General features: G+C 53.4%; 2 protein-coding genes across 2 annotated transcripts in view; one reads left to right on the top strand and one right to left on the bottom strand.

The window, feature by feature from the left end:
* CDH22 (cadherin 22) overlaps nt 1-7,614 on the top strand; it is a 67,471-nt gene extending 59,857 nt beyond the window's left edge. Inside the window, exons 10-11 of the mRNA XM_027623933.2 lie at nt 2,964-3,215; nt 6,140-7,614. Of these exons, the coding sequence (XP_027479734.2) occupies nt 2,964-3,215; nt 6,140-6,705 (818 nt within the window). The 3' untranslated portion in view covers nt 6,706-7,614. The remainder of the gene's footprint in view (nt 1-2,963; nt 3,216-6,139) is intronic.
* An 18,806-nt stretch (nt 7,615-26,420) lies between these two features.
* LOC118357277 (40S ribosomal protein S2) lies at nt 26,421-27,396 on the bottom strand. The gene has a single exon (XM_035728977.1). The coding sequence runs from the start codon at nt 27,375-27,377 to the stop codon at nt 26,496-26,498; it is 882 nt and encodes a 293-aa protein (XP_035584870.1). The 5' UTR covers nt 27,378-27,396; the 3' UTR covers nt 26,421-26,495.
* Nucleotides 27,397-27,627: the final 231 nt, after the last annotated feature.

Below are 27,627 nucleotides of genomic sequence, written 5' to 3'. Positions count from 1 at the left end.
ATTTTTCAAATCTGTCTACTTCTCTGTGCTTCTACTACTACTGTCCTCTCACACCTCAGACACACATCTTCCTAACTCATCTTCCACATCCACTCTCGTGTTTTAGATTAGAAACGCCCTTGCCTAGAATGGAGGCTCAGCAAGGGCAGGGACTATGTCTGTCTTATTCATGCTCTAGCTTCAGGGGCTAGGATAATCCTCACATCCAGAGGGTGTGAATGGATGATTTGTCGCCCGGTCTCTTCTTGGCTTAAAACCCACCAATCGATGGCCTCCCGTTGCTTTTAAGAAAATAACCCCAATTCCTTACTATGGCCTCTAAGACTTTCCATGATGAGCCCCTGCCGCACCCTGCCCCCGGTTTGACCTTGACTCACTCTAGCCATCACCTTCATCCCTCCAGTCACAAAGGACTGCTTTAGTTCCTTGAGCATAATGATGCTTCTTCCAACCTCTAGGCCTTTGCATCGGCTGTCCCCTCTCCTTGAACTCATCATTCAGGACTAGGCAATAATATCACTTCTTCCGAGAAGATCTCCCTGACCTCTCTCAGACTAAGTCAGGTCCTCTGTTAGGTGCTCTTCCTGTACTTTTCCTTCTTAGCACTCACCATGGTTTGCAATTGTAGACTAAATTGTGGGTTTATTCAATTAACATTTGTCTCTCACATTAGAATATAAGCTCACATCCAGGAGTATGGTTGGTTTAGCTCCCCACTGTTTTCTCCCTGCGACTAGAATGGTGCCTAGGACATAGTAGTTACTCAATAAAGATTTATTGGATGGCTGGATGGATGGAGGATGGATGGATGGATGGAGGATGGATGAGGGATGGATAGATGGATGGTTTGATGGGTGAATGGGAAAAAGAGCTACGTCACCAATTCACTGGATAAATTCAGACAAGCCACTTCTCTCTGAACCTCAATTTCCACATGTATAAAATGGAAATAATGTCACAACTCTTGGTGGTTGGGACAATTAAATATCACTATCTATTTAAAGCATCCACACAGTCCTTGATGCATAGAAAGCCTGTAGTCAGAGCAGAAGAGTCCCACATCATTCCCTTTCCCTCATCTTGCTCTTGAGTCTCCTTTCCTCCCCTTGGGAAGGCAGATATTTTCACAGCCGGCATTGATTTACCCTTTGACAGGCAGCTGAAGTCAGAGATTGAGGAGCTGACCCGGGACAACAGTTACCCCAAAAGTTGCAGTTCATTCAAGTGTCATTCTTCAGGTCTGGCTTGGTGCCAGGGCAGAGACAGGCACACGCTAACCTAACGCAATGTGACAAGCACTATAGCAGAAATGTGCGTGGCACCTGCATAGTCAGAGCAGGGTGGGGGAAGCCATAAATCCTTCCTTCCCAGGGAAGCGGAGAAAGGAGGCCACAGAAAGGAGGTGACATTTAGCTGGAGCGTGACAGATGAGGAATTTGCCCAGCAGGAAGGTGGGGAGGGTGTTCCCACTAGCGGGAACGAGGTGAGGAGAGGCAGGGCAGCCTACACGGAGAGCAGGCCCATGGTGCAGCGCAGGGAACGTGGGGGTGGGGCACGACCGAAAGAACAGCCAGCATTTATGGGGAATTTCCAGGGGCTGGGACCCATTCTGAGGGTTAGGCATGAATTTCACCATAATCCTCACACCGATGTGCTACTGTTTTCCTCAGTTACAGGTGAGAAAACTGAGGTCCAGGGAAACTAAGTGAGCTCCCAAGCGAGTAAATGATCGACTAGGCATGATTTTTTTTTAACATTTTAATGGAGATTTTCAAATGCGTGTAAAAGTAGATAGAATAATATCACAAAACGTCATGATACCATCACATGAGCTTCAACCCATGACCAATCTTGTTTGAGCTGGACCTCAAGTTCGCGTCACAGATGTGTTCAAGGTCACAAGTCAGCTCTTTTCTCCTGCACTGTGTCCACGACTGGGGGAGGCCCGGAACTGATTTGGGTTGACGGGCCACAGAGCTGGGGAAGGGACCCAGCCTACTGAAGTCTGAGGGCAGAGAGACTAGCCGGAAGGCCGTGAGGGCAGGAGGAGGACTCAGGAGGGAAGCCTGGACCCCCCCACAGGACGGCCGGGCACCCTGGTGTGGAGCTGGCTGTGAAGGGTGGGGGTAGCAGCCAGCCTGGCTCAGAGTAGGAGCCTCCACACTGGCATCAAAATGATGGAGGCTCAGGGATGGCCTGACCCATACAGGAGAGGGTGGGAGAGGCAGGAAGGGCAGGGGAAAGTGGGCACCACCTGTCGCCAAAGCCCATGCTCCGAGACCAGAGAGCCACCTGAGTCCTACCTGGCATTCCCAGCAGCTGACTGAAGTGGTGTCATGAGTATGACTTGTGTTAGTTCACTGTCCTCTCTGGTCGCACATGTAGGAAGGAGACCCTGGTGCACGCGAATCCCTCATCAGGCCCCAGGGGCCGTGCCCCAAGCCCTCCAGGCTCAGCCTCTTAGACTCCCGACAGAAAGCTCCCTCAGCCAAACCCAGGTGCCAGAGAAGACTTTCCCAGTCTTCTCTGTGACCCAGGACTTGTCAGGGGCCCAGTAAGCCATAACCCAAGGACCCCAGGACCCCAGAGTCAGGGTGCATTGGGTAGCTGGGGTAGAACAAAAGAAGGCCACTGAGATGAACGAGGGAAAAAATTAACATAGCCGGGGACAGGACCTTGGCCCAGCTGGGGACAAAACCTTGGAATAGCTGAAAACAGAATCTTGAGACAGCTGGGAATAGCATCTTGTGACAGCTAAGGACAGAACTGTGGGCTACACGGCTGGGAGCAGGTTTGTCAGGCAGCTGGGGGCAGAAGCTGCGGAGATTGGGGAGCAGATCCATGGGTCACCCGGGAGGCAGGAGCTCGGGGTGAAGGGCGGCAAATCCCGAGGGGGCATCAGGAGGTGGCTGGGACAGGGGAGGCCGACCCGCCTCACCTGCCACTCCCTCTTTCCGGAGCAGACAATACGGCGGCGGTGCACACGCAGCACCTGGGCTTCAACCGGCAGGAGCAAGACGTGTTCTTCCTGCCCATCCTGGTGGTGGACAGCGGGCCGCCCACGCTGAGCAGCACGGGCACGCTCACCATCCGCATTTGCGGCTGTGACAGCTCGGGGACCATCCAGTCCTGCAACACCACAGCCTTCGTCATGGCCACTTCCCTGAGCCCCGGCGCCCTCATCGCGCTCCTGGTCTGCGTCCTCATCCTGGTCGGTGAGTCCGGCCAGAGCCACACCCCCGCCCCGCTGGCCTTCACCTTGGGGCCCTGGATGTCCTTCCTGGGAACCCCCGCGGGGGCCTCAGCTTCCCTCTCCCACCAGGAAGGGCGGCCCAAATGATGTCCGAGCTCTACCGTGTGGGTCCCGTGACAAGTCTTCTAAGAACCGAGCAGCTCCACCACCAGTTCCAGAAAATGTCAGCCCCACCTGAGACTCCTTGCATGCTGGCCACACTCTACATTTTTAAAAACAAGCATATTATTTTAAAAATCTCTCATGTCCACCGTCCTTTTTTATTCTCCATGTAGGACTTTTAGTAAAGTCCTTCTAGTGAAAAAAGGCTCTTGTGTTCCTCACAACCATGAAGCCAGGTGTATCATCCCCATTTTTCCGAGGAGGAAAGTGAGGCTCGCAGGGGTTAAGTGGCTTGCATAAGGGTACATAGTCTTCCAACTTGACATCAGGCCTCCTCACCCTGTGTTCCCTTTTACTACGCCACCTGCTATGAATCTCAGCTGGGGCAAAACCCCGGTGGCAGCTGGGGCAAAATCTTAAGACATTTGGGGAGGCAAAATCTACTCCGGCAGCAACCCCATCAGCAGCCAGTGGAACCCACAAAGTGTCGCCAGTGAAGAGGTCAAGTTCTAGGAGCTAAGCTGGATTCCAGTGGCCATAAATCCACCTCCCCCTGTTGCAGCAGAAAGGCCTCACCTCTGCTCTGGCTGCTGGACTTCAGCGACCAGCCAGAGCGCGGGGAACCCAAGAGTGGTCCAAATTGCAGATACCAGCTCTGCTCAGTTCCCTGGGAGATGTCAGCCGCCTGACCCCTGCCACTGGCGTGGTGGCCACTGTCCACCCCACCGAGAACCTGCCAGTTGCCAAGCCGCAACTCCTCGGGTCCCTGCAGAGGCCCTGGGCAGACTCCTCCTAGCTGCGAGGCCCGGGCCCCCCTTCTCTCCCCTCCCCAGCCCATGGCTCAGAAGCCCTTTTTCCAGAGGGTGCACTTTACAGCGGTTTCATTTTCCGAGGCAGTGCAAACAAATTTCTGCCTAATTGCCCACAAACGAAGAAAGTGCACATCAGTGCTCTAAAGGTGACGGGCGGAATCGCTGATCAGGCCTGGCACATCTGTTGCCTGCCGCCCGCACTCCCCACCATCTGCTCTCTCGGGCATCCCCCTCTGCAGCTCCCAGCCTCCGCTCCGAAAGCTGTCCATCCATCTTTCCCACTTCTCTCCTGACACCTTCCCTCCCTCCGGACCTGTTCCCGGGCCCCACCCCCTTCCCTGTCATGTGCCACCTTGTTAGGTCATGGGCTGGAACCCGGCCCCATGGCCCTAGCAGCTGGCTCTGGCCACTGGCCTGGCTGGAGATGTCAGGAGCAACAAGAAGAATCCAGTGCCTGGCATGGTACCCAGCGTGCGTCTCTCCATCCACCCACTCACCTACCCATTTAATCCTCTCAGTGGTTCATCAGCTCCTTATTTATCCATCCAGCGAGTCCCCCCGCCCCAACCCCATGTGCTAAACTATTGCAGGCGCTGGGATCCATCCACGAACAAAAAAACCCCACAAAGCCCTGAGTAACAGGAAAGTTAGGGTTGCCATCACAGAGATGGGGGAGACGGAGGGCAGGGAAGGGGGAAGATTATTTCAAGGTTAGACGTGTTCAGTGTGAGATTCTCTTGGTCAGCCCAGAGGACTTGTTGAGGAAACTGGACGGATGATCTAGGTTTCAGGGGAGAAGTAAGTCCAAGCTGAAGGCTGAGATGTGGGCGCGGTCAGCCTCGAAATGGACTGCAGGATAGCCCCCACAGAGGGGTGTGGATAAGGCCCAAGGACCAAATCCAGGGACGGCTGATGTTAAGGGGTCAGACAGGCGAGGAGAAGCCTGTTTAGAAGGCGGAGAATGAGTGATCAGCGAGGCGGGAGGAGGAGAGAATGTGGAGTCCTGGAAGTCAAGTGCAGAAAGCAAAGAAGGAGCAGTGCTCTCATTCTTCATCCTGACACTCACCACATCTCCATCCACCTCTACAGTCAGTCATTCACTCAACAAGCACCCTTCAAGGGCTTACTGCCTGCCAGGCACCGAGCTAGGGGAACACTTCCTGGGGTCCCAAGGGGGAGTTTAGAGTGTGTGTTTGGGGTGGGGGAAGCTGTGGTTCACAAACCTGAGCTGCCTGGGCATCACCTGGAGGCTTCATCAAGACAGACTGCCAGTAGGTCTAGCACAGGATCTGAGATGTCACATTTCTAGCAAGTTCCCAGGAGATGCTGCTGCTGGTGGTCCAGCAGCTGCGCTCTGAGAACCCATGTGACAGAGGGAGAAACTCCTCACCAGGGGAGTTTGGAGGTGAAGGCACTGAACCTGACCTGGAGCTCGTCGGCGGGGGGGGGGTCCCTCCTGCAGAGGTCATCTTGACCTGAGACCCAAAGGGCTAAGAAGGTGCTCAGGACTTCTGGAATAGATAGAGGAGAGCGAGGGTAAAAAAGAAGTCAGGTTCAAGACATCTTTCATTCCCCTAGCCCCATCTGCCCCTCAACTGCCCCTTTTGTACCCCCCAGAGCCTAGAGACCTCTCAAGTTGTCTCTCTTCATAGAGTTGAGGATGGAGACATCAGAGGTTGGGTCCAGCCCCAAACACCCAGGAAATCTCTTAACACTGCCGTCAGTACTGCCACCGCAGCCTGGTGGTCTAGCCTCGATTTGCACACCTCCCAAGATGGGTGACTCACTACCTATCCATATAGCCAGTGCAGTTCTGACTGTAGGAAACGTCTTTTTGCACAGAAATCTAGGAAATTTGCATCAGCGGTTAGGCTGGGCCAGCACTGCTGTGTGTGAGGGGTGAGGGGTAGGGGTCCCCGGAATGTCCTAGGCAGGCCTCGGCCCTCACTTGCCCCTTCTGTCCCCCCCGCAGTGCTGGTGCTGCTGATCCTCACCCTCAGGCGCCACCACAAGAGCCACCTGAGCTCCGACGAGGACGAGGACATGCGGGACAACGTCATCAAATACAACGACGAGGGCGGCGGCGAGCAGGACACCGAGGCCTATGACATGTCGGCGCTGCGGAGCCTCTACGACTTCGGCGGCGAACTCAAGGGCGGCGACGGGGGCGGAGGCGGCGGGGGCCCGGGAGGGAGCGGGGCCGCGGGCAGCCCCCCGCAGGCCCGCCTGCCCTCAGAGCGCCACTCCCTCCCGCAGGGGCCACCGAGCCCCGAGCAGGACTTCTCGGTGTTCAGGGACTTCATCAGCCGCAAGGTGGCGCTGGCGGACGGGGACCTGTCGGTGCCGCCCTACGACGCCTTCCAGACCTACGCCTTCGAGGGCGCGGACTCGCCGGCCGCCTCGCTCAGCTCGCTGCACAGCGGCTCTTCGGGCTCCGAGCAGGACTTCGCCTATCTCAGCGGCTGGGGCCCGCGCTTTCGGCCCCTGGCCACGCTCTACGCGGGCCACCGCGCGGACGACGAGGCCCAGGCCTCCTAGCCTACCACCCACCACCCCCCTCCCCCCGGCCCTGCCGTCGGGCGCGCCTCCCGGCCGACTCAGGGCCCCATGGGGCCCCAGGACGAAGCACTTCCCGGGCTCACCCCCTTCCCCAGCCCTCCCACCCTCCGAGGGCGGGCGGACAGGAGGCGGACTTGTAGGGGGATGGACTCCCCGACGCACCCCCCCACGCCCCGCCCCGGGGTGGGGTGGTGCGTGGTGCAGCTTTCGCCCAGACGTGCCGGAATTACCAGCCACGTCATTAAAACTGCAATGGGACTGGGCACTGCGTGGCTCTCGGGATAGAGGGGAGATGGCGCGGCGTGGCTGTGTGAAGGGGCGGGTTACCCACTCCCGGCTGGGGGAAGAACTCTGGAGGGAGGGTGCTGCTGAAGTGTCCCCCCCTCCCAGGTCTCCCCCATCGGAGTTAAGAGAGAAGGAAGGCTGTTCATTTACTAAGCGCCTACTGTGTGCTGGGACACTGTACAGAGACCATCTTAGTCGTCATGGAAACCATGAGGTGGGGCCCTGCAGGCAACAGATGGAGAAGGCCACCCAGAGAAGTGGCTGTGGCCCGTCCAAGGACACCTAGCCAGAACGGTGGAGCCTCTGGTACTGACTTCCCAGCTGCCTGGCCTTGGGCAAGTTACCTCACTTCTCTGGGCCTCACTTCCCTCGTGTGTCACATGAGGCTCATAACAGAACCTACCTCGAAGAGTTGTGAGGATAAAAAGCAGTCATGTGTCATGTGGTTAGGACAGAGCCTGGCACATAGTAGGTGTTCAATAAATGCTAGCCTTTGATACTATTGTTATTTTTGTCATTATCAGAAGCCCGCCGGCCGGGCTCTCTCCCTCACCCAGTCGCTCTCCCCTTCTCCCAACATCTCCAGCGGAGAAGGAAATGGCCCCAATTGTCAGCTCTGTTCCTGCCCAGAGTAGGGGATAACGACATTCCCAGTGACTGTGGAGCCTTCTCGAGTCTCAGGGGGGACTGGGAGAGGACCCCTGGCAGGGGTGCCAAGAGAGGACAAGCTGGGCCGCTCTGGGACTGGGGTGACGTGGGAGGGTTGGCAGGAGATGAGGGGCCGGAAGCCACTGGGCATGATGGGGACCTTATCTGTTTGGTCCGGGAGCCCATCAGTCTCCCCATCCATGGACCCTCCCCAAGTTAAGAACTTCAGGGTTGTCTTCAAGAGCCTCCAGCTCTAAATCCCTTTGATGACAAGATGTAAGTCAATTGTCCTCCCAGCCCACCCCCAAGTGAGTCATTCATTCTGCATTGATCGGCTATGAATACCCGCTCCTGCTAGCTGGGCAGCCTTCATCAAGGTCCTCAACTGCTGAAGCCTCAGTTTACTCATCTGTAAAATGGGGCTAATGATAGTCCCTCCCTTAAAGGGTTGTTAAGAGGCTTAAAGGAGATAATGCATGTTAAGCTCTGATCCCAGTGCCTTCCTGACGCATTGAAAATGCTTAATGGATGCTCATTAGCTTTATTTTTATTTATTCACTTATTTATTTTTACTCTCCCAGGGATCGTTCATTGATTCCCTCCACATTTGCCAAGGTCCACTGTGACAGATCCAGAGATGGTCATCATGCCCGAGTGCCTTACCTGTATTATTTCATCGAAATTAGATACTGTCAGCCCCACTTCACAGGTGAGGAAACTGAGGCCCAGAAGGTAGTAACACACCCAGGGTTACACAGGTCGGAAGTACTTCCTGCCTTCCAGCAACTCAAGGCCCCAGAGGGCTGGGCGTGATGAGCAGAAGCAGCCAATAATAATGCACTTGATAAGAGTTATAGCAGAACTAACAGAACAACGTCCTGAAAACACTGAAGAAAGATTGAATAATTTATGGAGGGCTTCCCAGAGGAGGTGACTCCAGCTGCCTCTTGAAGAATGACATGTATGAGATGACCAAGCAAACAAGAGCATTCCATGCAGAGAGAAAAGCATCTGCAAAGGCAGGGGGAGGGGAGAGGCCAGAAGCCTGTGGTGGTTTCAGGGACCATGTGTGGTCCCAGGGGCTGGATCACTGGGTGGAGCAACGGTGAGATGTGAGGCAGGGAAGGCTGGTTGGAGGCAGGTGGAGAAAGAACTCGAAGGCCAAGCCAAGGAACTGGATGCTTTGCTGCATTTGAGCATGTGTCCTGATGGCAGGTATGTGGGCCGAGCGAAGTAGTCCCAAATTGGGTGATATTAGGACCCTCATCCCGTGTAGGACGCTTTGTCCATGTTCCTGTATCTATCGCTTCTACAAATGGGCATGGTAACTCGGGGACCCTTGGGGAGACAGGTGGTCCCCTCTCTCATTGCATGTGCTCAGCTGTCACATACAGAATCCCAGTGACATTTCTCAGATTGGTTTTTGCTCTCTCCGTTGTAGAGGGGAAACTGAGATCCAGAGGAGTAAAGTGACTGGCTCAAGGTCACCCAGCTGGTCTAGGACAGAGCTGGGACAACACAGGACCCCTAATTCCAAGTCTCTGTTCTTTCCACGTAAGCCGGTTGCCTTGACAGATTCTGCCCCTGCCGAGAAGGAGGATACAGTCAGTTTACCTGTCCAGAGGGACGTACAAACGTGGAGTCACAAGCATCCTTGAACATCTTCCAAATCGCTCACATGGGGAGTGACCTTCCCAGGGTCACACAGAGTTAAAATCCTGCCAGAAATAAAGAATATTATTCATCTAGATTCACCTTCTGAGCCTCTGGCTCTATACCATTTACCAGCGGTGTGACTTTGGACGTGTTATTTACCTTCTCTGTGCTTCTGTTTTCTTATCCATAAAGTGCACATACTCAGAACACCTTCTCCATAGGGTGCTAGTGAGGATAAAATGCAGTAATGACCGCTGATACCTGATACTTACGGAGCATCTCCCATGTGCCAGGCACTGCTGCAAGCATATCACATGAACTAACTCATCTAATCCCACAACCACCCAATAAGTACCCTCATTTTATGGGTGAGGAACTGAGGCACAAAAAGTTTGAGTCCCTTGCCCGAGATCAAATAACTGATAAAGAGAGACGCCAGGATTTCACGGAGGTGCTCTGGCGCTCGGCACCTCCCACATCAGCAGCACACACAGTGGGGAGCACACAGGAAGCACCGGACACGTGGCCTGGGTGCATCTGATGTTGCCATCTGTGCCCCGGAGAGCTTGTTCTCTGCTCACTGCTGCGTAGTCCGGCCTGTGCGAGTCCTCAGCCTCCTCATGATTTCTTCTCGTTCTGGAGTGGGGCTTGGAGGGAAAGGCCATGCTCCCTCAGTCCCCTCTGCTTCCAACTCCTGTGTCCCCACAGGGCCCTGAGCCAGCCCACGAGTGAAATCCAGTGAGTCCAGCCTCCGTCCTGGGCTCCACCAGGTGTCCACGAACGCCAAGGATGGCAAGCATTTTGTGAGCAACTGTTCTGAGGGTCTGGGGTCACAGAGAAGGGTCTTGTAGTAGAGTACACAGCCTTTGGCCATCTGTCTCTTTCGTTCCCACCAAATTCCCCCAGAAGCTCCAAATCCTCTCCCTGTGCTGAGCAGAGAGCACGGCTGCCCCAGACTCTCCCAGCTCCGTGCTCTAATTGGCCACACCCAACTCTATCAAGGCGCTCAGAAAGCAATGAGCCTTCCATTTACCATGGCTGCCCTCTTTTCAAAGCCTCAGGGAAAATGAAAAGAATTCCCCTTTACTGTCATTGTCTCTGTCACCGTCATCATCACAGGATAAAGGAGGATTCAGGGTCATGAGCAAGAATTGGCCTATAATTGGCCAGGAATTTGAGAGCCGAGGATATTAATGACAGCGACAACAGCAACAGTTAACAGGGACCACATACTTCCCTAGCCCCTGCTGCATGCCGGGCGCTGTTCTAAGCCCTGCATGTAATCGTCACCAGCACAGGTAAAACCCATGGAGGGTGGACTCTATGTTTACTGTGTTTAGCTCTTTACATAAGTTGCATTGTTTAATTTTAAGCAGGTACATGATTCTCCCTATTTTACAGATGAGGGATCCAGGGCTCACAGATGAGGAGAGGCTTGCTCGAGGGCACGGAGCTTGTAAGGGCGGGCCATTGCACACACACGCCCCACGAGTCCGCACAGGACCAGGACAACTCAGATTCTGAGCAGAGTTTGGGGCGGAGGGGGTGTGGGGAGAAGAGCGGCTGGGGAGAGGGGAGGCACGGCAGACAGATGGCTGAGCCGGGGAGCAAGGTGGAGGTGGGGCTGCCGTGCACGCCCAGGTCCGCGTCTCCGGTGTGTACCAACGTGCGTGTGTCAGCATGTGGCTGTGGGCATGCGCCGGGGAAGGGGCAGGCCGGCGCCGAGCACCCAGGTCAAGAACTAACCTCCCACCTCCTGATTCAGGCAGCCGAGAGAGCCAGCTGCTGTCATAAGGGGCGGCTAAGCGCCCGCATCCATCAGCCAGCCGTCATCACGGCCCACCCCCGGGGTCACGAATCAGCGGCTCCACTTACCTCCTGCCAGCAAGCGCTCTCGGGCCAGCTTGTCCCCGGCCGCTGAGCCTCTGGGAAATGTAACCCTGTCAAGCCCTCACTCTGAGGGCAGAGGGTTTACGCTTCAGTGTGTGCACATGGGTGCACGCGCGCAGCCACGTGCTCTTGCCAGCACAGGATGCCTGCACGTGTGGACCCTCAGACATGCTCCCACCTGGGTGCACAGTGCAAACCCATGCCTGCTCACAGCCATGCACACAAAACACATCTGCAGCTCTGCATATGTGCTCACGTGCCCACGCTCTCCATGGGGGCTGCAGGCCAGCTCTCACGGGTGCACTCGCATTTGTACACAAAGCATACACGTACCTTTCATGGGTGTGTTCTCTTACATATGTGTGCGTGTGTGTCCGCTGATACGCTTCCAATGTCCCATGCAAGCATGCACTCACACACATTCATGACGCTCCCATGCGGTTACCCAGTACGTATATGTGTCTCCCCTCAGATGTGCTTGTGTGCACGAACTCCTAGCTCCAGGCACACATTCATACTGCTATTTGCACATTTGCATGCTTGCATGGGAAAGCATGTGTAGCCTCAGGAGCAGTCAGTTACAAACTCTAAATTCCAGGGCATAATGCCTATAGACCTGTTTGAACACGTGAGCACTTGAGTCTGGGAGTACAAAATAAACATGATCACTCACAAACATCTAAACAACAAGGCATCCTCCAACAAGCGTTCAGAACTTCACCAAGCAGGGGCGCCTGGGTGATTCAGTCAGTTAAGCATCCAACTCTTGGTATCAGCTCAGGTCATGATCTCAGGGTCATGGGATCGAGCCCCACATCGGGCTCTGCGTGGAGCATGGGACTTTCTTGGGATTCTCTCTCTCTCTCTCTCTCTCCCCCTCTGCCCCTTCCCGCTCTCTTTCTCTCTCTCTCTCAAAAAAAAAAAAAAAGAAAAGAAAAGAAAAACAACGATATATACCCCCCCACGTCTGCCTGCCTGCATGTGTGTACCTCCACTTCCAGACTGCAGTCCTCAGGCATCTAAGCACCTCTAGCCACGTGTACCTTCAGGCAGGCCCAGCATGGTTCGCACACAGCCACGCCACATGAGCCTTGCTCCACACACATGCATGCACACACACAGACATGTGCCTCTGAAGCCCATCTCCCACGCGTGCATGGGGTCAGAGCCCTGGCACGCGGGTGCACACAGCCCCCGCTAGGGTGCAGCCTGCCCTGGTCCCAGATTGTCAGGTGTGCTGGGGACAGCAGGAATAGTGCCCACACACAGAAATCGCCACTCATGCAGAATTGCATCTGCCGCAAACTTCTCATTTGCTGTGCAAATGATGATTAAATGTTATTGTGCAAGAGAAACCGGCAAGGAGGGATTCATTAGCTTTATTGTCAGGAAGGACTCCATGGGCTCCAGCGTCCAACTCCAAGGCTGGCTTAACCCCCTGTGTGCCAGGGGGCGCCATGCTCACAGAGCATGAAAGCCCAGGAGATGAATCCCAGCACTGGGCCCACGTGAGCCAGCCAGGGTGCAGAGAGCACTGGGGAGAGAGTCGTGAGTCCAGGTGGCCACTCCAACCTCGTTGCTTGGACTTACTTCATTCATCAAATAATCTCTCACCCCATGTCACAGGAACACGGAAACACAGGTGCCATGGTCCCTCCTGAATGCACAGGGCTTCTTGGATGGAGAATTGCTTCCAGGCCAATGGAACAACTTAAGCAAGGACTGGAAGGCTTGGAAACACAGTAGCTGGCAGGACTTGTCCAGGAAACACTGGGCTGGGCTGGGCAGGGCAGGTGGAGGGCAGATTGTAAGGGGCCCAGAAAAACCCTTCCCAAGAGCTTAGGCCTTTTCCGGAGAACAGTGGAGAACCACGAAAGGTACTTAGGGCTGACAGATAAAATAAAAGGATCCCAGTTCAATTTGAATTTCAGATAAATACCAAATAATTATTTTAGCATTAGTATGTTCTAATTATTGCACAGGACATACTTAAACTAAAACACTTAGTCATTGTTTATCTGAAATTCACATTGAACTGGGAATCTTGTATTTTTATTTGCCATATCTGGCAAATCTATATATGGATTAGCATCTTAGACAGATCCCCCTGGCTGCTGTGTCCAAGGTAGATTAGAGGGTGAGAGAAGAGAGAGGAAGACCTGTGAAGAGGTGAGGAGGTCACAGTCTCACTTTCCTCTTTAATCAAAGAACCCCCCATTTTCAGCTGGGCACATGGCCACTATCACAAGGACCACATTTCCTGGCCTCCATCACAATTGTGTATTGTGTGGACTGACTTGCAGCCAATACAATCCAAGCAGAATTGTCACATGGCACTTCTGGGACACCTCCTCCAAAGACTGCTGACCAATGCTTTTTGCCTTTTTTCCCTGCTTATCCTCCTTTCTGCTGGGTGAATACAGCTGAGATGGCTGGAGCTCAAGCAGCTACCTTGGGCCATGAGGACAACGGCTGTACCCCATGGAGGGCCAAATAATGAACTAGAAGGAGACTTAGTTCCTTTCAACTTCATGGGGCCACCATACCAGCCCCAAACTGCCCCCATCCAAACCTGGATTCCATGAGAGAGAAATAAATTTCCAATTGTTGGAGTCACTGTTATTTTGTTTTTCTGTCCCGAGCAGCCAAGTGTAATTCTAGCAGGTACAAGTAACTGACACAGGAACCTCAGTGAGAGATATTGAGGCCTAATCTGGGCCAGCAACAGTGGATTCAAGAAATACTTAAGAGGAAGACCCAGCAGGAGTAGGGTGGGTATATAGGGATGGGGGTAGAGAAGGTCCAAGGTTAAAGGATATAGAAGGTATCCAGGCTTGAGGGATAAGGACAGTGGAGCTCGTAATGGGCCAGGGAACTCAGGAGAAGCCTATGATCCGGGATCATGGGAAGTCAGTGTGGTTTGGGTATGTTGAGTTTGAGGGGCCTACAGGCCATGTGCACTAGATGTGGAAATACAGGGCTGGAGCTCAGGAAAGAGGAGGGGCTCACGAGCTTTGCTGGTCACCCTCATCTACAGGATAGCTAGAGTCCTAAGAACAAGGGAGGCCTGAGCAGAATGCAGAGTCATGGGATCAGAGGGTCCAGGTGAACTCTGAGAAAGCATCAGGTGTGGGTGGAAGGAGAAGAGCCATTGTGACCTCAGTTTCCCCAACTGTAAAATGGGGGCAGGGGAGAAGGGTAACCTAACTGACCCCTAAAGTTCCTTCCCAATCTAACATTCGAGAATTCTAAGGTGTGATCTTAGACCATTTATTTCCCCTCCCTGTGATCAGGTTCTCCTTTGGAAAATGGGGCTAAAAATAGTACCTACCTCACAGGGTTGTTTGGAGGACAAAGTGACCCACACTCGTGCCCAGCTCCGCCCCAGGATAGCGTAAGAGCAAAACGAACGACAGCTGCCAGGACATGGACGAGAGGCTTCATGTGGGTGAGTGAGCAGTGGGATTGAGTCCCCTTCCCACTCCAAGCACAGAAAGAGGCCGCAAGCCTGGGGCCCTTCACTGAGACCTCTAGTGGGCACCTGCTATATGCAGAACACAGAACCAGGTGGGGGAGAGGGGAAAAAATGGGGAGAAGGCGTGCTCACCCCTGGAAAGGTGAAAAAGCCCAAACTTGCCGGGAGAGGTTGGAGGAAGCTAAGACCCCGGGAGAGGAGAGGGCTTGGGAGAGGGGCAGAGGTAGGGTTATCTAACCCAGAAGAAGGGCCGATAAACTGAGGCTTTGGGGCTGAGGGCTCCGAGCTGGATCCCGCTGGGCAGAATGAAGATGTGCCGGCCAGCTGAGGACCATGGAGAAACCTGTGAAATGGGTCTTCTGGGAGCAGAAGAGGCCGGAAGGAGAAGCACTTTTGACCTCACACGTCCCCCACCGCCGCTTGGTAGGGCAGCTGCAAAAAAGCACCAGAAGCCGAGTAGTCTAAACAGGCGGGCTTTACTATTCCACGGTCCTGGAGGCAGGATGGCTGAAATGCAGGTGTTAGCAGAGTTGGTTCCTTTGGAAGGCTGAGAGGGAAGGTCTGTGAGGGTCAGGCCTCTCTCCCCCCTTCCCTCTGCGTGCTGCCTTCTCCCGTGTCTCTTCATACTGTCTTCCCCCTCTGTTTCTGTCTCTCGTCCAGATTTCCCCTTCTGAGGACACCAGTCACATCCGATGAGGGCACCACCCAACCCCAGTGTGACCTCATCTTGACCAATCACATCTGCAATGACCCTATTTCCATCTAAGGTCACATTCTAAAGTACGGCCGGTTAGGACAGCAACACGTGAATTTTAGGGGGACATCCCCCATCCCAGGCTCAGCAGCAGCCGTCACCACAGACCCCTCGCTGGGCTCCCTTACCGGGGCTGTGTGTGTCCTCCGCCCTCTGGTGCAGGCTTGTGCAATCTGAGGGAGGAGGCCTTGGGAGTCTGATGCCAGCTGGGATGGGGTAGGGATGGGGTAGAATTTCCTCTCGTGTTCTTCCTTCATACGCATCGATTCCCTCAGAACCTCACATTTAACCGCAGACACACACTCACACACACACACACACACACACACACACACACACACACACAGACTCTCCATTCAGAGAAAACCTCAGAGCCCCACTCATACACAAAGGCACACAAAGACACTCACATGGAACCCGCACACACAAAGACACACGTAGACTCTTACGCATCTTAATCTCATGCACCTGCTCAGAGCCATGGAGACATGCACACCCCCCAGACACACAGCTGCATGCTGACACACCCACACAGGCACAGTGACAGTTGTGTTGAGATGGATGCGCAGAGACACATCTCTGACCTCACGATCACACATGACACAGCTCTGCTCCTGTGCGTTCTCATTAGCCTATACACCCACACACAAAGACACAAAACACAAGGACACAGGCATTCACGTGCACACACACACACAGAGGCTGTCTGCATACACAGGACTTTTTAATCCCGTTGTGGTTGGCAGATCCTGGCATGCACACAGCATCCCTGTGGCCTCACCACTCACCACTCTCTCCCTAGTAATTGGAGGCAATTTAATCCCCATCCCGCCCCACCAATCACAGGCTCCACAGGGCAGACAGCCATCAGAATGCCCCACCATGAGGGCAGCAAAGCAGCGAGCCCCCGCCTCATTCCGGTTTCCCCATCTACCTCTGTAGTCGAAAAGGGATTTGCAAACCTAGACACACACACACACACACACACACACACACACACACACACACACACACAGAACTCCTGAGACTATATACACACATACACATAATCACATATACACAGAAACACACACAATTGCACGCGCACACACAACCACGCGTGGAGGCATAGGAAGAGAGTGTACACGACACAGAAAAGGCCCCCTGAGATAGATGATGTCTGTATCCACCCGGATACACACAGTTTCGTGTTTAGTTAGGGAGACGATGTGTACATCTTTCCAGGAGTTCTACTTATGTGTTTCAACACGCAGGCAGACGGACAGTGACACCTCAAGATGGAGGACACCCAAACACAGCCACACACAGATCTCAGCCCGTCCTCAGGGAACATCCACCCAGGGTGGCTGAGGTGTGACACCGACACGCGATGACAATGAGGCGGTGTTCGGGCAGAGAGACACGGGAGCAGGGGTACACACACATGCGCACAAAACACACAGGACCTCTCGCCGGCCCTCTGCATGTCCCCATGGAGACCCACGGTCCCTGCCAGTGGAGCCCAGATATGGCGCCATTCCCTCACCCTCCAGGGCGATTTCCCAGGAGAGGGGGGGCCGACCCCCCCACCCCCAGCCATCAACCTGCTGTTTGTCACTCCATCCCGGCCGGTGCGCTGACATTCATAGCCCAGCACTGAGATGATCACATTTAGCTGTAATGTACCACAGATTGCACTGACATTTGGAAAATATCCCACCTCGGGACCCATTCGACTTCAAACTTTTTTCCTGGAAAAGGAGAGAAATGGCAGAGAGGGGCCAGCGAGGGCCTGCAATGTTCTGAAAAGGAGCTGCTTCCCAGCCCAGACCCCAGAAGCTGAGCCTCTCAGCCTCTCCTCCCACAGACCCAGGGGCACTGGCTGCCCCATCGGCATCTACCTGGGGACAGAGGGATAGAGAGGAGGAATGGGGGTTCCCAAGACAGAGACACAGTTCCAGACCACACAGCAGGTCTTCACGGATGATCCACTGGGAGTCTGTCCATCAGGTCTGAGGCCTGGGGCCTGCTATCAGTCGAGCACCTACTAAGTGCCGGGCTTTGTTCTAAACATGTTACATACATGACCTCATTGGGGATCGGAAAACCTCACGAGGTAGGAACTGCTATCGGTTCCTTTAAATGAAGAGGGACCTAAAACTCAGAGAGCTGAAGTAACTTGCTCAAGGTCACACAGCCAGGAAAAGCTGGAGCTGATATCTGAACTCCATACCTGCCCTTTTTCTGCCCGCACAGAGTGAAGACATCAGGCGCACAGCAGAGTCGGGCAGATGTTGAATCCTACCCTGGAGCCTTTCCCCTTTTCCTCCTTCCAGTCTTCTCCGCTGCCTCTCTCTGGCTCCCTTACTCTCCTCTCATCTCCACCCCCCCCCCACCTCTCTGAGCAAAACCAGTGTCACCAGCATGACGGCACCGTCTGGAAAGGCCTCCTGGAAGGGAGGGGGAGGACGAGGGCCTGAGCTGCGCCTGGAAACTCGGGTGTGCATGGGTAGGACTGATGTCTGCAGAACTGATGTGCTAGCCTCACAGAAAAGCCGCTGGAAACAGAATGTTTGGACCCTCCTTATGTGACAGCAGCAGAGCAGGGCTTGAATGACGGAGACTTGCCTGGGGTGGCCCGGGCCTCTCTGAGGTTATGCCCAGATGGGGGGTCTGGGCAATGGGGCTGTCCGGGTAAACGAATGGCAGCCAGATATGTGCCTACCTTTTCCCCAAACAGGAGCCCACAGAGGACCCCGCTTAACTGAACTGGGTAGTAATGGTGGAAATGCACACAGCGTGGTGGAAAAAAGACATTTCAAAGGCAGAGTGAAAATGACATAGTCCCAGGTAGCCCAAAAAGAATAGAAGAGGCGGGAAGATTGTCTGGTTCTCTGATGAGCTGATTAATCTCCTTAAATAACTTACAGTCCAACTTCCCAAAAGGCAAAAGAAAGTTAGGTTAATCTACTCTAAATGATTCCTGAGCTTTCTCAGGGGTGGTAATCAATACACACACACTCTCTCTCTTTATAAGTAATTCTCAGTAATTGCAAGAAAGAGGGTTTTTCTGTGGAAAATGACATTCTAGCCACAGAGAGAATCCCAGGCAAGGGGATCAATTGGCTTCCAGCTGGGGAGCTAGCCCTGCCAGTGGGGGGACGCAGTGGGATGACCACCATCACATCACATGGTGGACCACAGGGTCATCCCAAGGTCTGTCTTCCTGCAGAAGCTGTCATTGACTGGGGAAAGGGAGACCAGATGGGGAAGGTGAACTGAGATCTGCAGCAGAAGCAAAGACTGATCCCTCGCAGTGCCCATCGCTAATGTCATCAAGAGCACCACTAGTGCTCAGCACCAGTGCCCATCCCTTGTACGATAAGAGCACCATCAATGGCCATTACCAATGTCCTTGGGAGCACAACAATGCCTAGCACCAATCCCCTGAGGACACTGTCAGTGACTTTGGGACACCACCAAGGTTCACCAGTGCCCTGCAAACCCATCATCTATATTTTCAGGAGTATCCATCAGTGTCCATCTCCGAAGCCCCGGGCAGGCAACCTCACTGATACCCCCAAGCATGGGGACTGTGTCCTTGGTAGTCATCTCTGTATCTCCATTAGCCACAGTGCCTGGCACATAATAGGAACTCAATAAATATCCTTTGAATAGATGAATAAGTGAGTGAATGGGAAGGACAGGAACTTCTTCTTTGCCCTGTTGGCCACCCTACTACATTATCCTCAGAAACTTACTCAGTGCCTAGCCAAGGAGAATGCTCCATAACTGCTCGCTGGATGGACAAGCTGGTGGATGGATGGATGGTGGATGAATGGTGAATGGATGGTGGGTGGATGGGTGGACAGAGGATGGAATGTGGATGGATGGATGGATGGATGGATGGATGGATGGATGGATGGTGGATGGTAAACGGATGCTGAGTGGGTGGATGGTAGTGGGTAGATGACTGGATGGGTGGATAGTGGGTGGATGGTGAATGGGTGGATGGATGGATGGGTGGATGGATGGAAGGCAGGAAAGATTGGATGGACAGATGGATGGACAGACGGATGGATGGATGGATGGATGGATGGATGGATGGATGGGAGAAAGGATGACCTTTGGAGCAAAGTCAGTGCCATCTGTAATTCCAGGCAATCAGCCCCCAAGACCAGAGTTCAATATGAAGTAATCCTGAAACAGAAGACAAGCCCGCCTACTGCCCCACCCCTAGTGGTTCTGGGACCCCATGTGAGTCTGATGGCTTCACCTGATTCTCTCCTTTGCAGTGGGGATGGGAGTGGGGATGGAGATGGGGAGAGGCAGGGAGGGCCTCTCACCTCCCCACCCTACTCTCCCTGCTCCCACTCTCCAATTTTGAATACCATTTTCTAGAATGTCCCCAGGTACTGGAAGGAAAGCTCATTACCTGTGATCTGCCCACAATAACGTCAGTAGCTTCCTGCAGGCTGGGGAGCCAGTTGCCATCAACTCTGGCTGGCAGCAGGGTGGGCAGGTAGGCTGAGGTGGGGGTACACAAGCTCTCATCATCAGCACAGCCTCTCTGCAGATGCCAGCGTTGCGCAGATCCAGCCATGACCCCTAGCAGAGCTGACAGCCCAGTACCTCCCAGAGGGCCACCCCGGGATGGGGAAGACTCAGTCCACCTACCACGTATTCCACACCCACTGCATGCCACCCACTGCCCGGCACCACCTAATCCAGACCCTCAGGGCAACCCTAGGAGTCAGGCCCCATCACTAAGGAGCCCCACTTCACAGTTGAGGAAATGAGCTCAGAGAGGTGAAGGAAGTTGCTTAAGGTCACACAGCAAGGATGTGGCAGAGTCAGCACGTGAACCCAAACTGATCTGACTTCAGAGCCTGGCTCCTGTGGATGGCGGTTGGCAGCCCCTGAAGCCATGTCACCCAATGCCACCAAGGTCATTGCCACACAGCAGCTTGGGATGAGAGCACTCTCATTGCAGATGGGGTTGACCACATGGCAACAGAGAACAACCTCTCTCTCTCTCTCTCTCTCTCTCTCTCTCTCTCTCTCTCTCTCTCGGCAACATCTAACCTCTGATCTCTGTCAGTCACCTGGCTGTCTCCAAGATCCGAGCCCCATGGGATCTGTATCTCAGGTCAGAAGGCAGGGCTGATGGAACCTGGCAGGGGAGTCTGCTAGCCCATAGCACACCTTCCCATGAATTAGAAAAAGTGGCCCCCCTTCGTCCAGGGGGAATGCCTGGCAACCTTGTGCAGTGGCCAGGCTGCACCTCCATGCACAGCAGCCCTACCTTTGCTTTGAAATGAGATCTGCTGTTAAATCACAGAACCTTGGAACTCCGACTCTAGAAATATTATTGAATCGATCCAGGTTTTCCCCATTTCAGCCATTCAAATACCATATTCATGATTTCTGCCATATCCAAGTAGCACCTGGATTACTATTTACTGAATCTTATTCTTCCAACGACCCCCTTTTTATACTTAATTTTATTTGGGAAGCAAAACATTCATCAATACATTAAATGGAAAAACAGTAACAGAGGACATAGACGGAGACATAAAAACAAATACACCCAGATAAAACGCTGTTATCACTACCTGTTCTGATAATGCTGTCAGCAGAAGTCTTCAGTCTGCCTCACGCCCTCTTTATAACAAAGGAAGGTTACCGAGAATTAGCGAGGTGTGCAGACACGTCAGCACCGGGCCCATCCTTTCTCTGACCCAGTCGGAGAAGAAGGAACGAGAGCTGAGAAGGAGCCCCCCCGTCTCCCGCCAGGTGGTAGTTCAGTGTTATTTAATGCTGTTGTGGGTCTTGGGGCCACGCAAGTCACACTTGTGGAAGCACTAGGCTTGATGCTGTCAGGGTTCCCCAAGGCTGACCTGCCTGGCCACCGCCATGGCCCAACGCAAGAGCTGAGGAGGGTTCTCGCTCACCTTGATTCTTTCACTATTGGCTGTGTGTCTTTGGGTGAATCTCTGCCCCACTCTGTGCCTCAGTTGGACCAAATATCCTTTACAGATGCTTTCAGCTCTGATAGTCTAAAATTCTGAGACCTAAAAGGGGATGATTGTATTGTCTAGGATGAGGGTTGGCAAACTTTTCTTGTAAAGGGCCAGATCAGATAGTAAACATTTTCCACTTTAGGAGCCAGGCCGTATCTGACAACCACTCATCTGTGCCGCTGTAGTGTGAACGCAGCCACAGACGATGCGGGTGGGCATGGCTGTGTTCCAGTAGACCTTGCTTGACAAGGACAGACAGGGACCAGCCACAGGTGGTAGTTTGCGAAACCCTAGTATAGATCTGGAAGGACAGAGGAGGCCCCAGGATCAGGGGCAATCGGTCAGGGTCAAGGTCTGCGGTGGGTCGGGTATAAGCCCCCTGTGAGGCCCCAGCCTCCCCTCCAGGAAGGCCCACCACGTGCGTCCCAGGCAGCCATGACCCCGCTCCTTCTCTTCCCTTCCAAAACCCTACTATTCATAGGAAAAGTTCGAAGTCATTCTTCGAGGTGAAATCGTGGACCCCCTCAGAGCTGACAGGGAGTAGCCAAGACACACACAAATTTCTGGACACTGCCCAGTTTGGACCTGAAATCTCACTCCCCTTCCTCACTTGTCATGAAGACAAGTGTCTTTACCCTCTGGACCTGGTTTTTTCCAACTACAAAAAAGAAGAGGACTGATACATACCCATCCTCATAAAGTTAATTGCAACGGGGGAAAAATTAATCTTTACAAAGCGCTCAGCCCACGCTAAGCCCTCCACACCTTACCTGTTATTATTATGAATAACAATACCGAAAACCCAGGGTGGCCCAGCTCCCACCATACAGCCCCGCCCTCGGTCCAGCAGGGCTTGCCCGCCGCACGTCTGCTGCACAAATCACGGCCATCGATTTCTTGGAAGGCAGCTTTAGGGGTTTTGTGATTTTTTTTTTTTTTTTTTTAGTTTGATTTTAAATCCTGGTTTATTCTTAGTGCCTTAAAAGAGGAAGTGGAGATTTGGAGGCAGGCTGGATCTTTCTTGAAGCTTGATTTTCCTGCTCTTCCACCCCTTCATCCCCACCCTCCCAAGCCCTAAACCCAGCCCACCTCTGCTACTCCCTTTACTTGTCTCTTCCCCCAAAGGGGGAGGCATGAGGACCTCTGCCCTGCCCTGGCATGGGAGGAAGGGATGGGGTCAAAGATAGTGACTTGGAGCCCAGGCACTGTCCCCTGTCCTCCTGGTGACTACCCCCACCCAAGCCCCAGTCAGCATCTTTCTGGGCCTCCCCTTGCCATCCACTCCCAGCCTTGGGCCGGCACAGGCTCAAGAGCCCCCTAACACTCTGCCGCTTCCTAGTTGTGTGGCCTTGGACATATCATTAAAACTCTCAGGGCCTCTGTTTCTTCTTCTGCAAAATGGGTACAAAGGTGGCACCTCCCAGCACTATGGGAGGAGGTCATCGGGTGGTGGGGCCTTCGCGAGTCCTCCGGGGTATGCAGGGGGGTGGTCTCAGTGATCATTGCCGGACCAGGAACAGGGTCTGGCTGCCTCCCGGGGGCCGCTGGGTTCAGGTGGAATCAGGCAGAGAGGTCTCCCCAGCTGAGTGTTTCAAGCTCAGGCTCTGGAAATGTTTCAGCGGCTGCTCTGCTACGACCCAGCTGGGGCCCACTGACAGCATCTTAATTTCAGCCCCAGCTCTTTTCCAGATGGGCTGCAATTAGGACTAATGGGCAGCTCTCCCCTCTGGCTGCAGGTGCCTCCTCCTCTAGAAAGCGGGCCACTGAGCAGGGTCATTGGGCTGATGCCCCAGGCCCCTTGGCCAGTCAGTCCCCTGGGGTAGACATTGCTCTCCACATCACTTGGCAAGGGTGAGCCTGACAAATAGGAGGCAGGGGAAGGGGCGATGTTCATCCAGGCGGGCAGGCACCCCTTCAGTGACCAGGTACCCACTGCCTCCTTTATGCCGGGCCTGTGTGAGGCACTGAGGACATGCAGATAGGCTGAACCAGAAGCCAGATATTCCTGGACTCGAAGCTTAATTTAATCTCATTTTGGCTGTGTGACCTTGGGCACAGTTACCTAACCTCTCCGTACCCAGGTCTCCACGTGTATTATAAAATAGTCCCTACCTCCCAGGGACGCCGTAAAGGATGAGATGAGATGGGACGGGCTGAGCACAGAGGCCAGCACCACAGCCTCGAGGCTGGCCGATGTCAGAGGAAGCATAAAGGGCCTTGAGTGCCATCTTGAGAAGCCAGAACTTCAGGCCAGAGAGCAATAAACAGTGACTATTATTCTTACCATGTTTACTTCTGTTCAATGTTTACTAAGCATCTCCAGAGTGCTGAGACTATGATAATAGCTACACTTACGTAGCATTTACTGTACACCAGGCCCTGTCCTAAGTTCTAACTCATTTAACCTGTACAACAACCCGACAAGATAGCTGTGATTATTAGCCCCATTTTACAGATATAGAAACTGAGACACAGGTCACGTAACTTGCCCCTGATCACCCAGTCAGTATGGAGTCACCTACTGCTATATGACAAATTAGATCAAAACACAGCAGCTTAGCACAATCAACATTTATTATCTCAGTTTCTGTAGGTCAGGAATCCAGACACCATTTAGCTGGATGCCTCAGGCCTCCTGGCTCTTGGCCAGAGACGTCAGCTCCTTGGCGTGTGGGCCTCCCCATAGCGCAGTTCACAACATGGCAGCCGGCTTCCCTCAAGCAGGAGAGAGTGTCCAAGATGGAAGCCTCCAGCTGTTTATAACCCACTCTCAGAAGTGATATCCCATCATTCTTGCTGTATTGATTTATTCAAAGCAAGTCAACTAGGTCCAACCCTCACTCAACAAAAAGGTACCACACAAAGGCAGGGATACCAGATGCCGCCACCCCATTGGGGGCCATCTTAGTGGGTATCCAGCACAACCAGTAAATAGGGGAGCTGGGGTATGAATCCAGGGAGGCTGGCTCCAGAATCCATGTTCTTAATCCAGAATCTGATGGATATCCCAGCTCCACGATTGTTAGATGATTGAATGATGAGAAATTAGACACGATCCCCACCCTCCTGAAGCTCTCCATCTAGAGAAAAGCAGAAAAGTAAGAGAGTGAGATGCAAGTGCATTCATGGAGGAAGGCAAAGCAGATTAAGCAGGAAGCCTGCCTGGAGGATGTGATGCCCAATCTGAGAAACAAAAGACAAGGTGGAGTTGGCCAAGCAAAGAGAAATATGGGAGAGAATTCGGCAGCTAGAACAATCTGTGCCAAGGCTCCTGGGGAAGACTGGTGCTTTGTGTGAAGGCCAACGTGTGTGTGTGGGAGGAAGAGAGCCAGGGTGGACAGAGAAGGAGCAGGAGAGGTAAACAGGCCAGGTTGCAAAGGGGCAGGTAAAGGAAAGTGGATATTATTCCAAATAACTAGGGAGCCATGGAAGCTTGTCCACAGTAAGATGTGTGTTTTTAAAAGATTATCCTAAATGGTGTGGACAATGGGAGAGGGTGGCTGGGGACAGAGAGGGGGAGTGAGGAGGCTCTTCCTTCCTTTATTCCTTCATTCAGGCAATGTATATTTAGCAAGGCCAGCTATGTACTGTTCTAGGCTCCGGAGATACAGCAATAAGTAACACAAGGCTATTCTGTCTTGGAAGTCACATTCTGGCGGGAGGAAAAAAATTAAACTTACAAAACTAATGAATAAAAAGGGAAATTACCGAAGTGATAGATGCCATGAAAGAAAGAAGTGAGTAGCATTAGCCACATTGACTTCAAACCTGAATGACAAGAAAGAGCTGGCTGTAGGAACACAGCATTCCAGGCAGAGAAACAGCTAGTGCAAAGGTCCTGGGGTGGAGCGGGTTTGGTTGGAGGCCAGTACAGCTGAGGCCTAGCAGCCAAGAGGGAGAAGAAGTAGATGGAAGCCAGAACAAGAAAGGATGGTGCCAGAGGCCGAGCCCTGGCGGCAGGGATGAGCGATGGGAACGCTGAGGATCAGTATAAAGAAGGCAAAATCCACCGGCCATGGGTAAGCAAATCGGAGTAACAATGCTGGGCAGGCCCCATGGAGCAGGGGAGCCCTAGCAAGCGAGGGAGAGGCTGGCCCAGCCCTGATCCACTTTGCGAACAGGCTTCCTCCGGATGGCCCCGACCACAGATGAACTGTCATCCCCATGGCAGACCCAGGCGAAGGCAGCCGGTTAGGCAGCATTTGCATATTTGTTTAATAAAAAGTTATGGATGTACAAAGACAGATAATTAATTACCCAGCATATTTTCCCTCCGCTCCCTCCCCTCCTTCCCACATTGCCACCATGGCCCCAATTGCCTTCCTCTCCTTCTGGCTGAGTCAGCAGAATCCTTGCCTCTTCTATGGGGGGGGGTGGTTTACAGACCCAATAAATATGTACTTATTAAGTGTGCATTGCAGCCAGTCAGGCCCTGCACAAGCAGCAGTCCCAGACCGTTCTGCCTGAAGTATTTATGCCGGTACCTAGGGCCACTTTAGCTATTTATTTTCACAAAGAAATTAAATTAGATAGTTTGATAGCTTTCAGTGTAATTATGAAAGAAATTTACATGAGATGTTTATGAGGAGGGGATCATTAGGCATGCGAACCCCGACGATATCCATTTGTTGGGACCCTCCCCCACTATTTCCTCCCCAGCCAAGGGGGTGGGGAAGTGTCCCTCCCTGGGAGGGCTGTGACTTGGGGTGGTGGCTCAAATTGCTGGAACCTGAGCCCCAAGAGGGTGGGAGCTGTCTGTTTCAGCAGTGGGCTTGGAGCTCCGAGGGAATGGATGCCAGTTCCGCAAAGCCAGGGGGCTCCTCCTCTTGAAGACTCAGTTTCCTCATCTGTAACAATGCCTCACTGTTCTGGGAATTAAATGAGATAATGCAAGCAAAATGCTCCCTAGCCAGAGCTGCTCTTTATTGGGTTCTTGCGTGTCAGGAACAACTCCAAGGACTGTCATTCATCCTCGTAACAATCATTTTTTTTTTTTTTTTTTTTTTTTTTTTTTTTTTTTTTTTCAAGTTTTAGTTCACTTTATTTTTCTTGTATAAAACTAGGTGGTGGCCACAGCTGGAGCCTGGGTCCTCTGCACAGAGACTCTGGTGTGGGTCTTCACAAGATGATCAGTGAATTCCTGATATGGAGACTTGGTGAACACTGTCTCCTTCCAGAGGTCAGGGGTGAGATAGCTGTAAGTCTTGGAGATGGCATCAAAAGTAGCCTTAGCGAAGTTCCCCAGAGTGGCAGTGCAGCCTCTGGCTGAAGTGTAGCAGTCATCAATACCGGCCATCATCAGTAGCTTCTTGGGCACAGGGGCTGAAACAATGCCAGTGCCTCTGGGGGCGGGGATGAGACGCACCAGCACAGAGCCACAGCGGCCAGTCACCTTGCATGGGACAGTGTGAGGCTTGCCGATCTTGTTCCCCCAGTAGCCTCGCCTCACGGGGACGATGGAAAGCTTGGCTAGGATGATGGCCCCACGGATGGCAGTGGCGACCTCCTTGGAGCACTTAACACCCAGGCCGACATGTCCGTTGTAATCCCCGATGGCAACAAACGCCTTGAACCTGGTCCGCTGGCCAGCACGGGTCTGCTTTTGCACAGGCATGATTTTCAGAACCTCATCCTTGAGGGATGCTCCCAGAAAGAAATCAATGATCTCAGATTCCTTGATAGGCAGAGAGAAAAGATAGATCTCCTCTAAAGACTTGATCTTCATGTCCTTGACCAGGCGGCCCAGCTTGGTGACGGGGATCCACTCCTTGTCCTCGGCCTTGCCTCCACGAGCTCCGCGGCCTCGACCCCTGCCCCGACCACGGCCGCGACCGCGGCCCCGGATGCCGCTGCCGAAGCCTCCGCGGAAGCCGCCGCGGCCTCCCATTCCGGGGCCCCCGGGCCCTCCGGGCCCTCCCGCAGCACCGGCGTCATCCGCCATTTGGTGTTCTCTCGGAAAAGAAGCCGTAACAATCATTTTAAGCAGATGTCAGCAGCACCTGGGTGGCTCAGTCAGCTGAGCGTCTGACTCTTAGTTTCGGCTGGGGTCATGATCTCGGGGTTGTGGGATCGAGCCCTGTGTGGGGCTCTGGGCTCAGCACGGAGTCTGCTTGTCCCTCTCCCTCTGCTCCTCTCCCCCACTCACTCTCTCTCTCAAATAAATAAATAAAATTTGTAAGCAGATGTCAGTA

The sequence above is a fragment of the Zalophus californianus genome, chromosome 8 (genome assembly GCF_009762305.2).
Source record: "Zalophus californianus isolate mZalCal1 chromosome 8, mZalCal1.pri.v2, whole genome shotgun sequence".
NCBI lineage: Eukaryota > Metazoa > Chordata > Mammalia > Carnivora > Otariidae > Zalophus > Zalophus californianus.
The sequence above is the reverse complement of the archived record's forward strand: the minus strand, read 5'-3'. Positions and strand labels throughout refer to the sequence as shown.

Excerpts from the sequence above, each read along its gene's own strand:
- LOC118357277 (XM_035728977.1), bottom strand. The coding sequence starts at position 27,377 with ATGGCGGATGACGCCGGTGCTGCGGGAGGGCCCGGAGGGCCCGGGGGC.